This window comes from Bufo gargarizans, chromosome 2, assembly GCF_014858855.1.
Source record: "Bufo gargarizans isolate SCDJY-AF-19 chromosome 2, ASM1485885v1, whole genome shotgun sequence".
Lineage (NCBI taxonomy): Eukaryota > Metazoa > Chordata > Amphibia > Anura > Bufonidae > Bufo > Bufo gargarizans.
This window is the reverse complement of record NC_058081.1, coordinates 694263335-694277718: the sequence shown is the minus strand read 5'-3', so window position 1 is coordinate 694277718 and position 14384 is coordinate 694263335. Positions and strand designations below refer to the sequence as shown.

At 46.6% G+C, this 14384-nt stretch overlaps 1 protein-coding gene across 15 annotated transcripts in view; it reads right to left on the bottom strand.

Moving 5' to 3' along the window:
* PHLDB1 (pleckstrin homology like domain family B member 1) overlaps positions 1 to 14384 on the bottom strand; it is a 149280-nt gene that overhangs the window by 20855 nt on the left and 114041 nt on the right. For 12 of the 15 annotated variants that reach the window (XM_044282365.1, XM_044282357.1, XM_044282359.1 and 9 more), the window contains 5 exons: positions 9745 to 9900; positions 9488 to 9598; positions 7659 to 7748; positions 4873 to 5046; positions 1217 to 1369 (listed from right to left, as the gene is read on the bottom strand). In XM_044282365.1, the coding sequence (XP_044138300.1) occupies positions 1217 to 1369; positions 4873 to 5046; positions 7659 to 7748; positions 9488 to 9598; positions 9745 to 9900 (684 nt within the window). The remainder of the gene's footprint in view (positions 1 to 1216; positions 1370 to 4872; positions 5047 to 7658; positions 7749 to 9487; positions 9599 to 9744; positions 9901 to 14384) is intronic. The other 3 variants (XM_044282366.1, XM_044282367.1, XM_044282369.1) reach the window with 1 other exon arrangement.

The window sequence follows — 14384 nt, the reverse complement described above, 5'->3', positions numbered from 1 at the left end:
CAACATCTATATATGAGTGAAAAAACAAACAAAAAACTGCTACCTGGAAACCATCAATATGATGTATGGAGACCATCAACGTGCAGGCTGGTTACTGGTAACAGAGCTTACGTTGGCTTGTTGACAAAATACACTGTTTAATATCTAAACCTACAAATTGTCTGCTCAACATATGAAATACCCAAATCATGATATGGGTGCTCATGTGTCGAATGCCAAGAAACAAGACGTACGGAATTATGCTAAAATGAAGTGATCAGACACAAAAAGACACAGCAAAAACACCAATGAGTACAAAATAAACCTCAAAACATACTAAAACATAATAAAAGATCCATCAACAGCAGCCGGATGATGGTTTCCAGGTAGCAATAAAGTGGAATTGTGATCTATCCAAACCGTGATATAGGTGTTCTTCTGTCATAAGCCAGGAAACAAGACTTACAGAACCAGTGGCCATGTTAAATTTGGGGTGGAAATGTGCTATAATGAAGTAATCAGACACAAAGACACAGCAGAAACACCACTGACTAGGAAATAGAGCCGCAACTACAAACTGAACGCGACTAACACACGTAACAGATCCATCAACAGCAGTTGGATGTTGCTGGTGGATTTGTTTTCACATGACAAAGTAAAGCAAGCAGAAAAAGAAGTGAAACAACAAAAAAGGTAATGGAGATCTGTTAGTCTCTGTTCACACTGTTAGTGGGGTTATTCCTTGTCCACAGGATAGATGATAAATGCCTGACTGCTGGGACCCCCACTGATCACTAGAGCGGGGCTCTCGAGGAGAGGCGGTCACACATGCGTCCTGTCACTTCACTGAAAGTCTATGGGGCTGAATTGTCTCCCTCGACCCCACAGACATTGAATGCAGCGGCAGGAGGCACGCGTGAGCACCTCTCCATTCAACCCCTACCTTACTGCATTCGTGCGCTGAGTAAGAACCCACCGATCAGAGACGGTCCCAGCGATCATTTGATGGATCCGGCACAGTACTGTGGCGTCCATAAAGAGAAGCCACAATGTGAATAGAGACTGCCACTGATTGTAGATTTTACATTCATAGCCAATGTCTGTCAGCGGTGGAACGGTATGCGATCACCACAGCACATCACACTGCAACGCGGCCTTGCGGCAACTCGGGGGCGGTGAGTGGTTTCCTGAAATAAGCCCACAGCACCTAACACGAACACCCGGAGAGGAGATTTACCTGCTGGAATTTACGAGAAGTGTGAGATTTAGCAGGAAGGGGAGGAGGGGAAGGATGAGGAATGCTAGAAGGATCAGAAGCGATTTTCTGGGGCTGCTCTTCCGAGTCAGGTGCTGCTGGGGGAACCTCATAAGAAGAGAGAATGCACTCCACCTGACAGAGCGGACAAGAAACGAGAAGACAGATGGGTGGAAGGAAATGATGAGACGGCAATGATATAACGGAGGCTGGGGAACAGAAAGACAACAAACAGCAAATGTTTCCTTCGTGTTCACTTTTCTGTTCTATCCCTCTAGACTGTAAGACTACGTTCACACTTACGTTGTTATTTTCCGGTATTCAGATCCGGCAGAGGATCTCAGTACTGGAAAAAACGTTTCCCTTTAGTCCTTATGCATTCAGAACGGAAAGAGATCCGTTCAGGATGCATAAAAGAGGTCTACTGCTCTGCGGTTTTGTGTCCGGTCATAACAACGGAAAAAAAATAATTATCCGGCCTCTGAAGACAATGTAAGTCAATGGTGACGGATCGTTTTTTTTTTAAGGAGCCTAAAAAAACAGATTCGTCACCTATTGACTTTCAATGTATTTAGTGACGGATCCGTTTTTTTCCATTTTGATTTCACACAAGCGCATCCTAACGGAACAGAGGCATCCTTATGTGCAAAAAATCAAGACGGATCCAGTTTAATTCCGGTATTGAGAGCCTATGCCGGATCTCAATACCGGAATTAACAACGTAAGTGTGAAAGGAGCATAAGGCTGTGATCACATCATGTTTAGTGAACACATTTAGCGCAGGCGTCGGGAAAGCTCCTGTTGAACACGCCGGATGTAGCCGCAGGCCTCCATCACGGTGGCATGTGTCGGCATACCTTTTTCTAGCCGTACAGGAAAGCACAGCAGTCCTATAGAAAGGGCTAACGAAAAAAAATTGACCTTGCGGCCGATGGTCGACATCAGTGGCATAGGTGGAACACTCAGCGTGATGTGAACAGCAGCCCGAGCCCTCACTCTGTATTACAGCCGCAAATCTAGACCCAACTGGGGGTTTAATGATCCACACATACAGCCACACAGATGCTTGTAGATGCCGTAGGTTCAGATTATTATACCCAGGATTTGTGGCTAAGATGGGCCCACATGATGACCATCTGAATGAGGCCTAAGTTGTAGGACAACATACTGAGCCTCATGCCTAAGACTGTTCTAGCAGGAACTGTATGTGGAGGAGAACTAAGGTTCAAAATGACTTCTTTTAAAGGGCACCTAAAAAAAAAAAATAATACTAAAAACTTTTGACATGTCACCAGCTTTAATCGGTGGAGGTCTAGGTGCTGAGAACCCCACCGATTGCTAAAACGAAAGCTGAGCATGTGCCCCTTGGTTCCTGATTGGAGAGTGAAGTGAGAAATGTACAGATCCACAGAAAGTATGATTCTGTACACCGCTAGTCTGTCTCTCGATCAGAACCAAAGGGGCACATACTCTTCATTTTAGCGACTGGAGGAGTGGTCTGAGCACCGATCAAAACTTCTGACATGTCACCCTTTAAGAAGAAGTATTTATTTAGCAAGGGTTCTACCACCAAATTTGGTGAAATACCTGTACACGTTTCATCCACTGACTGATCTGGTTCATACAAACTGACCAATAAAGAGTGGACGTGCGTCTTATTTTTATGACCTTTTGGCCATATGCAATTTTGCAAGAATCCACAGGGAAATCAGCAGTGGCAAAAGCGCACCAAACCATGCAGATTCTGTGCTTCCCTGCCTGGTCCCAGTCCAGTGTATATACAAGTTGGCCTCCTGAGATGATGTCCTGTCCATATGGCCGCTTGCAGCCTGTTACTTGCTGTAGTAGTGATTATAGGACGAGACATCATTGCAGGAAAACGGTTTGTACAAAGTCTGGCATGGGAGCAGACAAAAGCACCAGGAGAGGTGATTAGTTTTTTGTTCTATTATTCTCGGGGAATTAAGAAAATGAAAATACTTAAATATTACTTTATTATAAATATATTCCCAAATACCTTTCATTAGTTATAATGGCTCATTTTGTCTAGGGAGCAATCAGGAGAAATAAAATGGCTGCCGTCCTGTTAGTACACACAAAACCTGTCCCAATCACACAGCAGGACAAGTTTCTTCACAGCACTGAGCTAAAGAGCTGCCTCATCCTCCTCTCTGCTCTGCTTGTCAGTGATTATGATCCTGAATACAGCTGATAAGATCTTCATCTGAATGTCTGTAGGAATGGAGTTCATGAGGAGACATGAAGTACAAAGAGAACGGACAAGACAGACTGTGTTAAAGGGCTTCTACCACCAGAAATACTGTTATGTAGCTGACTGACATGAGCGATGCGCTAATGTCAGCACTACATAACAGTATGTTTTGTCCCTGCAGCCGTTTTTGTAAAAAAAACACTTTTATAATACGCTAACGAGCCTCTAGGTGCTATGTGGGCGTAAAATCAGCACCTAGAGGCTCCGTCCACTCACGCTTTATCCCGCCCAGGTCCCCTGTTCTGCCCGTCCAGCTCCTCTTGATTGATGCCACGGTCCACCGCATCGTTGACGAAATCCAGCGCCTGCGCCGTTCACTTCTGTCTGCGGCGCAGTAAGTGAAGGCCGCTCTCCTGATGCCGGCTTCCTCACTGTGACGTAGTCGGCGCAGTGAGGAATCCGGCACCAGGAGCGCATCATTCACTCACTGCGCCGAAGACGGAAGTGAACGGCGCAGGCGCGGGATTTCGTCAACGATGCGGTGGACCGTGGCATCAATCAAGAGGAGCTGGGCGGGCAGAACAGGGAACCTGGGCGGGATAAAGCGTGAGAGGACGGAGCCTCTAGGTGCTGATTTTACGCCCATATAGCACCTAGAGGCTCATTAGCGTATTACAAAAGTGCTTTTTTTACAAAAACGGCTGCAGGGACAAATGTTAGTCAGTCAGCTACATAACAGTATTTCTGGTGGTAGAAACCCTTTAATGGAGACTGCATACAAGTGCTGCTGCTCATTACCCCCACCTCCTCTCTGTACTTCATGTCTCCTCATCAAATCCATCCCTACAGAGATTCAGCTGAAGATCTTATCATCTGTATTCAGGATCATAATCCCTGACAACCAGAGCAGAGAGGAGAATGAGGCAGCTCTTTAGCTCAGTGCTGTGAAGTAACTTGTCCTCCTGTGCGATTAGGACAGGTTTTGTGTGTACTAACAGGACGGCGGCCATTTTATTTCAACTAATGATTGTTCCCCAGACAAAAAGAACCGTTATAACTAATAAAAGGTATTTGGGAACATATTTATAATAAAGTAATATTTAAGCATTTTCATTTTCTTAATTCCCGGACAACCCCTTTAAGGAATTGCCGATTTTGAATTAGATCTGCCTACAACCTGAATCCAAATTTTATGCAGAAAATAGCCTCCCTGCCAAAGTCAACTGGGGGTTTCATCATGAAATCTACGCCAGATCCGCGACATAAATGGACATGCTAAAAACCAGCCCCAGCTCAATGTATGCATGGAAATCGACATTTGAAAAGGCGATGTACTTTAAGGCTGGTGTATTACGTTGCAAGCTGTGTATGTGTTCTATCAGAGTCAATCAGAAGTGACGAGGCAGTATACCAACAGTGAACAAACCTCCGTGGAGATGGAGGGAGAAGAGGAGGAGGATGAAGAGGAGAGATGAACAGGAGAGGGGTCGTCACAGGAGGGGGCACTGGAGGCCGGTTTAGCACCAAAGTGGACAGCAGGAGCGGCAGGGTTCGGAGTCAGGTTTCCGAGTATATCATGAAGCTGATCTAAAGTGATGTACTAAAGAAAATACAGCACACGGATTACACAAGAGCAACTCACAGCTTCCTATAATCCGGACGGAGAATCCTGCAAAGAAGGGTCAGAGCTGGGACATAAAGAACAGGGCTCACGTCTTGCTCCTATGCTGGCTGTATGGTGAATGAACGGAGTGGAGGAGCGCATACTCCACCTGATTTCCCATGGGCCCCCAGATCTCATGATTGGTGAGGTTTCCAGAGTTCGGACCTCCACCTATCAGATGCTGAACAGACCCATCTCCATGTGTGGTCAGACCCAGCAGAAGAGTGTTACACACCTTTCACAGTCTTTGCTGCTATTGAGGTGTTCGATAGGTCATATATGACGGCTTTTACAAGTCTCCATACACACTACTTGCAGCATGTTGCAAAAATGGCTGCTTAAGCTCAGCATCCACTAGAGCAGTGATCTCCATCCTGTGGTTCTCCAGCTGGTGCACAACTCCCAGCATTTCCTATAGCCGCAGCTGTAGTTTTGCAACAGCTGGAGATACACAGGTTGGGAACACTGCGCTAGAGGGAGCCAAAGAGCTTACTGCATCAAATTCAATACTAACCCATGAAGCGGCAAGCTCCTGAGCGCCCTCGACTGGCAGCGGCAAGCAGAGCATGATACAATACAACAGTTGCAAGGATATAAATGTCTATTCAATACTCATGTTTCATTTTTCAACCACCGACTGTCCATTGGCAATCTGACAACACGGTAACGTGTACATGCAAGTAAAGGTAAGTCAGTAACGGTGTACCTCGGAGTCAGCTATGAGCGATGTGAGAGAGGGGAAGGGATGAGGAGAACTGCTGCACAAGCGAAGAGCATCAGCCAGGCACAGGTATTCCTAAAAGTAAGTAAAGCGGTAGAAGGGAAACGGAGAAAAGGCCAAGGAAAAAATAAAAACATGGGAGCAAATAAAAAAGAAGCAAAAAAATAAAAATTTTAAAGTCATACAAAAAGCAGAGGATAAAGTAGGGTACTGTATATAAATGCAGGAAGCTTTATAGTCCTCCAGTCCCTTGCCGCACAAGAGAAAATACATAGGGGGTCATTTATAAAGAAAGTGCGGGAAGAGGGCAGGCCCCTCTCATTTATTATTTTCTACGCTACTTCATGGCATGGAATATGGTCTTAAACTAAGCCAGAAAGGGAGCTGGCTTAGTTTAAACCATGTTGCAGAGCCGGTGGAAACGAGCATCAAAAATATGCACAGGTCTGCTCCTTCCGTCAGCCCCCGCTGGCTCGGCTATTTCCGTCGGCCCCATAGAAATGAGTGGGAGCGGTGGCCGCGCATGCGCGGTGCGCTCCCATTCACTTCAATGGGAGAGACAGGGAGCTGCGCCTGGTGGTGGACGGACCCCGGGAAACCCGGGGTCCTCCAGCCACAACTCTCCCCGGCTCCGTTCTCCTTGTAGGTGCGGGTCCCAGCGGTGGGACCCGCACCTATCAGACAGTGGGGGTATATCCTAGCGATAGGCCCCCATTGTCTATGATGGGATAACCCCTTTAACTGTCTGATCAACAGGAATCCAACTGTGGGAGCCCCACCGGGCATGGAAAACAGGAGCGGTGTTACTCCGTTTGAATGGGGCTGCAAACACACAGGCCTGTCTGCCACTCCATTCAGCAGCATGGGATTGCCGGAGATAGCCGAGTACAAGCGCTCACCTATCTCTGGCAGCCTCATAGTGCTGAATGGGCCTACAGCGCACATACGTGTCTGCCTCTCCATTCAGCTGGACAAAGTCCAATCTTTATTACAGATCTACTGAGAACCTGGACAACACCTGCCGGAGATATCGGGAGAACAAAGAGATGTAGATTTCACCTTGTGCAGCCAGATGGAGAAGAGGAGGGGGAAGGTAGAGTAGTAATGGGGGAGTAAGCAGCCATTAGCCTTAGAAACAAAGACTCTCTCCTGTGCACAGCACAAGCATACAAGCACTGGTCTGGAGGCAGCGCCAAATTCCTCACCTACGCTCAATCACAGCTGAGCTGAAAGTGGGGGATTTTCGCCCATTTGCAGAATATCACATACTCACCACGTAGTCGTGTCAATAAAGAATGAGGGTCATAAGAATTCCTGGAATGAACAAGCACTGGCACTTCTGCGGGTCACTGTGTGAGTAGAAAAACATGGCTGCCTTCTTCCAAAAACAGCGCCACATTTGTCCACTCGTTGTGGGTGGTATGGCAGCTCAGTTCAACGGTGCTGCACACAATCTGTGGACGTGGATGATGCTCTTTTTGAATAAAGCAGCCATGCTTTTCTAGTTCTGGAAAACCCATTTAACTCTTAGGATGCAGCCACATGTGGCGGTCGCAGCAGAAAATCCGCAGGGTGAAAGCAAAGGGTGAAATCCATGGCAGATATCCGCAAATTAAACTGACAGGCTGCAGATTTATGTTGAGTTATGTGCGGACTGTGTTGCGGAAATTTTCTGCAGCGTGTGGATGAGAATTATTAAAATGTCCTCCACTTTGCCGATACTGTAAATGCGCCAGATTTCCCAGTTCTGACATGTCTCTATCGTAGAGATTAAGAAACTTTCATCCATGTTCTCTTGGAACAGTGTCACGGAAATCATGTTTCTTACCTCACGTAGAGCAGATGATCCAGTTAAGAAGCCCCGTCGTCCTGACAATGTTTGGTGTCTTCTCTCCAACTGAACCAACTTTTCCTTTTCCTGTATAAGCACAAAATACCCAAGTGTGAACACATTCTGCAATCCTGGACGGGTATGTGGTATCGGGGGGCTATAGGCGGCTCTCACTAATTCCCAACACTACCTCAGTTTATGCAGCAGACCCGGGCACCTCTGAATACAATTTGTATAAGTGCCGAATAGATTTATACAACTTTTTGCTGTTATACCCCCAATAGATTCAGTAAATACATGAGCAGACTGCTCCCCTCCTCCCTAAAGTGACCAACGGGCTGCAGTGTACACATCTAGAAGCAGCCAGACATCAGTCAGCACTGACAGTCGGGCGCCGTTTTGGCTAATAGGAGAACAAAGCTGCTTTAAAGTGGTTTTCCGAGACTTAAAGGGCTCATGTGCAGTGATGGCCAGTTTGCCCGCGAACACATGCGGGCTGCCATCTTAACTCACAAGTCCGGCGATGCACAGGTAAGTCCTTACCTGTGCCTGTGCGCGAGCCGATCTGAAACAAATGCGGTCACCGGGAGCAGGCAGTTCCGAGAACAGCCGCCGGGGGCCTTCATCGGGTTGTTCTCGGAACTGCCTGCTCCCGGTGACCGCAATTTGTTTCAGACCGGCCCGCGCACAGGCACAGATAAGTACTTATCTGTGCATGGTCGGACTTGTGAGTTAGGATGGCAGCCCGCATGTGTTCGCGGGCGAACGCGGCGAACTGGCCATCACTGCTTATGTGCTCGACTGTGTATTTTAAGGTCCACAAGTTGCGGATCTGCAAAGTATGGATACCATTTGTGCTGCATCCGGATTTTTTGCGGACCCATAGACTTCAATAGGTTGATGATTCGCATTTTGCAGCCAAGTATAGCACATGTTATATCTTTTTGCGGGAATGGATATATGAATTCGAAAAGCACAAAGATTATCCGTGTGCCTTTCACAAAAAGATGAAATATCTGCAAAACATGGACCACGGGCTCACTAAAGTCAATGGACAGCAAAACTCATATGGTGGTGTGCATGAGGCCAAACACTGATGACCTATAGGTCATTAATTTTTCATAGATTTTGAGCCGACTCCTGGCACCCCAACCGATCAGCTATTTCATAGAATTGAGCACTAAGGCTTCATCTTCAGCCTGAGACATCACATCTCTCAGTCACTTGGCCTTTCTGCAGCTCAGTCCTATTCGAGTGAATGGGAGTGAGCTGCAATATCCAGCACGGCCACTATACGATGTAGGGCGCTGTTCTTGGTACACTACACTAGAAGCTCTGTGGGCCTTTCAGACAGCTGATGGGCGGAGCAACTGGGAGTCGAACCCCCACCAATCAGATACTGAAGACCTTACTTGAGGATAGGCCATCAGTATTAAGCCCCATTTATCTTTTACCCCATTTATATATTTAAAGAAACATTAAAGGGGTCATTCGGTAACCAGAAATACGCCTAAAGTAGGCATATTTCTGGCACAGATTGCGGCGCAAAGGTCCTTTGCGCACCAATCTGTGACATTTCCCTGCCGGCAGCCCCGTCTCGTTTACCATTTTCTACGCCTGGTTTAGGCTTAGAAAATGGTCTAAATGTAAGACAGCAAGAAAGCTGTCTCACATTTCAAAGCGGCGGTGGATCCGCCAAAGTTATGTAGAGGCCGGCGCCTCTTCATACCTTTGGCGGATCCACCGCCAGCTATAGGGAATATTAAGACCACCGTCTAAAACACTGGCCTTAATAAATGACCCCCTAATTTGTGTGTTGCTTTTACCTTGTGTAGCTGCAGTAACGCGGCACTTCTTTCCTGACCAAGGTGTTCAGCGTCCTGCGCAGCCTGGAGGCGGATCTGGTTGGCCTGATGCTCCAACGCAGACAGACGTTCCTGACGGATACAGTAAAGCACACGGTGTAATGCAGCCTTTCTTCACTGCACTCCTGTTCTGGGGGATCTGCTTGAAGCCTCCATCCCAGATTGCATAGTATTTGTCGGACAGCGTGCATACGTAAATCCGTATCAGATCCACTTACCTTCCTGTGAGCGATACTTCTTTGGCAGTCTCCCTTATTTTTTAACAGCTGCTGGCTCATCGTCTCTCGCTCTTCTTCCAGGCGACTCTCCTTCTCCAGCTGCTGGAACTCAAGATCTTCAAACAGCTTCATCTGCGTCTCGAGGTGCTCCGATTCCTGCACGGAAGAACAGAGGTGTCAGGTATTACTCAAAATGCCCTGAAAGACATAGGGGCACATTTATTAAGACTGGTGTTTTAGACGCCGGTCTTAATTAAGCCGGTGGTTCCGCCGAAGTTATGAAGAGGCGCCGGCCTCTTCGTAACTTCGGCGTATCCACCCCCACTTCTAAATGTAGCTTTCTTGATGTCTTACATTTAAACCTTTTTCTACCCCTAAAACAGGCGTAGAAAATGGTAAATGAGATGGTCTTGCCGGCTGCCCCCTTCCCCGCCCGGGAGAAGTCGCAGATTGTGGTGCAACCAACACCTGCGCCGCAATCTGCGTCTGAAATAGGCGTATTTCAGCCTAATAAATGACCCCCATAGAATGCACAAAAAAGGACGCGTCACAGTAAATGATACGGCAGAGATCCTAGGCTCACGAGACACTGGCTATACACAACCACCACCGCAACATGCAAGGACACAGCAGACAATCTGAGAGAAAGCGCAAGACCACTGCATGCTGGTCGTCAATTAAGTAATTCTGAGATGTGACTTTAAGACACAGTGCACTATATGGCGGTATTCAACCAAAAATGTCAACATGTACGAACCTACCGTGTCCATTAACACATTGCTGTTATATTAAATCGGCATATGATTCCAATTAATGTAAAAGTGATTTCATTTTTCTTATTGCCATTTTTTCCTTTATCCAATTCAGGGTTCGGCTGAGCGTATCGCGCGACATTTCATCTAATGTTTGTTAATGGTGTTGCAATGCGTCAGTGACATGCTGTGGCGTGAGAGACGCAAATGTCGCAACTCATGCACAACTTTTCCTCCATTGTCTTTAACGGAATTTGTAGGGGAAACTCGCCAAATCACATCCTTAAAGGGTTATCCCATCACGGATGTAAAAAATGAAGATCAGATCATCTAGTACATGACCATCTCTTTCAAACACAGCTAGAACCAGCCCTGTACCTCACACGGAGCCAGAGATCCTCACATTCATTGCTCCAAATGTTCTGCTAGATTTATTTAGGACTTGCAGTTCAGGGGGGGTGTCCTTACTGAGGGGGGGGGGGTTCTTTTTCAGGGGGAATGTCCTTTCTGCTGCAGCTCTTTCTCTGTAACTGCCACAGCTTCTAACAGAAGATATGGCTGGTGGGAGTTCAAGATTTAAACAAAGCACGTGCGACCATCTCAGTGAGATGGACAGAGAAATAAGGAAAAGGACAAACAGCAGGTGGCGCTATACAGATAGATTTCATTGAATAACTTAGTGGCTATGCTAAATTTTTAATTACATATTGTTACAAAAGTATCCAGACCCCGATGCTGGTTTGAAAACCGTAGAATATTTGTCGTGGCACAACCCATTTAAAGGCACTTAAAGGGGGCATTCAGATTTTAGCTAATAAGGTATTGTCACTGCACGAGAAAATGTTATCTGATTCTCTAATATTCTTGCTCTACACATTCATCGCAGCTTTCACAATCTCTGCTTGCAGTTCTTCAATAACGACCTTCAAGGTGTCTTCCAGCCCAAGGAACATGTTCTATTATAGTTTCCAATGATACAAAATAACAAAAGCAGCATACTCACCTCAGGCTACTTTCACACTAGCGTTTAAGTTTTCCGGTATTGAGTTCCGTCATAGGGTCTCAGTACCCGAAAAAAAAATTGGGACAAAACTGAACAGAAGGGAATGCTCCAAAATTCATTCCGTTCCGTTTAGTTGCGTTCCCATACCGGAGAGCAGACCGCAACATGTTGTATTTTGCTTTCCGTCCTGGGATGCGGAGCAAGAAGGATCCGGCACGACCCCCAATGCAAGTCAATGCGGACGGATCCTTTTTTTCTCTGCCAGAATCGAAAACGGATCAGTCCCCCATTGACCTGCAATGGAGTTCATGGCGGATCCGTCTTGGCAATGTTACAGATAATACAAACTGATCCGTTCAGAACGGATGCAGACGGTTGTATTATCAGTAACGGAAGCGTTTTTGCTGAACCCTGCCGGACCCAGTAACAATGCTAGTGTGACGGTAGCCTTACCATGCTCCTGCCATCTGATCCCAAACCTGCCCAGACTGTTCCACTGAAATTACCATCTCAACATGACAAGTATCCGCCACCGGCGAATGGTGATTAAGAGTGGCGTAAAAATCACCAGCCTTAATAAATGACCCCCTAAATCTTTAATTTTCCATAAGATAAATGTGATTGCCTCATATTAATATACTGATCCACAAAACAGGAACAAGGGCTTATATTATAACAGCTCAATATCAGGGAGGTAGCTAAAGGCTCGTGGGCCCTGGTGCAAGCGTTCAGCTTGGGCCCCCCCGTCCGTCAGTGCTTTGTGGCCAGGGGCAGGGAGCACATAGCACCCAACACCAAGGTTTCCAGCAGAACATCGCAACACTTGCCCCGGCTTGTCTTCCTGGTGTATCATGGTGCCATCTCTTCCCTAGGTTAAAGGGAACCTGTCACCGGGATTTTGTGTATAGAGCTGAGGACATGGGCTGTTAGATGGCCGCTAGCACATCCGCAATACCCAGTCCCCATAGCTCTGTGTGCTTTTATTGTGTAAAAAACCCCGATTTGATACATATGCAAATTAACATAAAGGAGTCATATCTTACTTGTGTGACCAGAGAAGAGTCTTTTTCAAGCTCTGACTCCTCTCAGGTAATTTGCATATGTATCAAATCAGGTTTTTTTCCACAATAAAAGCACACAGAGCTATGGGGACTGGGTATTGCGGATGTGCTAGCGGCCATCTAGCAACCCATGTCCTCAGCTCTATACCCAAAATCCTGGTGACAGGTTCCCTTTAAGTGACGCACATGCACACGGCCGCCCACATCCATCAGACCAGACCACCTTCTACCATTGCTCCATGCTCACATACCCATCCCAGATACTTTCGGTGATGGACAGGGCTCAGCATGGGAGCTGTGACCGGTCTGCAGCAAGCTGCGATGTTCTGTCCATCATAGCCGGAAGTAACTTTACACCAATTTGTCCTACGGCGGCTCTTGTGTTGGATCAGACCAGACGGGCTAGCCTTCACTCCCCACCCGCCTCAAAGAACGACCACGACCCTGTCTCTGATTTATCAGTTGTCCTTCCTTGGACCACGTTTGGTAGGTAGATACCACAATGCTAGGTGCGTGCGACTGCAACTTCCCGGCAACTTTTCTGTGGTTTGACAATGTTTTTTATACCAAAATCCCAGCTCTAAAATAGCAGAGCGAAAGCTAGCTTTTTGGTTGCGGGACTCTTTCGGAGCCTTGCCATCGCGCGACACGTGTCACCATGTATTCCCGACTTTACTTCTGGTGCAGAATGCCCGTTTTATTGAAACCATCGTTACAGGGGTTGTCCCACTTAAAATATTCTACATTTTTCAAGCCAGCGCCTGCATTTGACTATTTTTGTATTTGCATGTAATTAAAAATGTAGTAAAGCCACTGAGCTATTCAACCAAATCTATCTGTATAGCGCCACCTGCTGTTTGTTCTCTTCCTTACTTCTCCGTCCATCTCACTGAGGTGGACGCACATGCTCAGTTCCATCCTTCACCGGCCCTTTCTTCTGTTAGAAGATGTACAGGGAGCAGTTAGAGGGAGAGAGCTGCAGCCAGGGCTGTGGAGTCGTTATAAAATGGACCGACTCAAACTCCAAAAATATATAATAAATTGGTACAGTTAGTTCAATGCAGTGTGAACGGAGTATATTTTTATAAGAATTTTGGAAAATGATGAAATGTTCTATAAATGTCTGTTCTATTCCTGATCTAAGGATCTAGGCTGTTAGTTGAGATGAATGTGTGCTGCCCTTTCAGTAGATGCTCCGCAGTGAAGCTCCTCCGCCACAGCTCAGAGGGAAAAGGCGCTGGGAAGGAATGGCTGCACTCCTCTCAGATCTGCTACAGAAAACAAGATTAGGCCTCTTGCACACGAATGTACTTTCATTCCGTTTCCGTTGTTTTTTTATTTTTTTGCAGACCGTATACGGAACCATTTATTTCAATGGATCCGCCCAAAAAACGGAAGGTACTCAGTGTGCATTCCGTTTCGGTATTTCCGTTCCGCAAAAAAATAGAACATGTCCTTTTATTGTCCGCATTACGGACAAGGATAGGAGTGTTCTATTTAGGGGCCAGCTGTTCCGTTCCGCAAAATACGGAACAGCTGGCCCCTATTTTTTGCCTATCCGTTTTTTGCGGACTGCAAAATACATACGGTTGTGTGCAAGAGGCCTTAGAGATCACAATCTCCTGCTCTGTCAGAGTAAGGCATCATGCACAAGACCGTATGTATTTTGCGGTCCGCTAAAAATCAGGATGACGTCCGTGTGCATTCCGTATTTTGTGGAACGGAACAGCCGGCCCCTAATAGAGCAGCCCTATCCTTGTCTGTCTAAAGCGGACAATAATAGGACATGTTCTATTTTTTGGCGGAACGGAAATACAGACATAC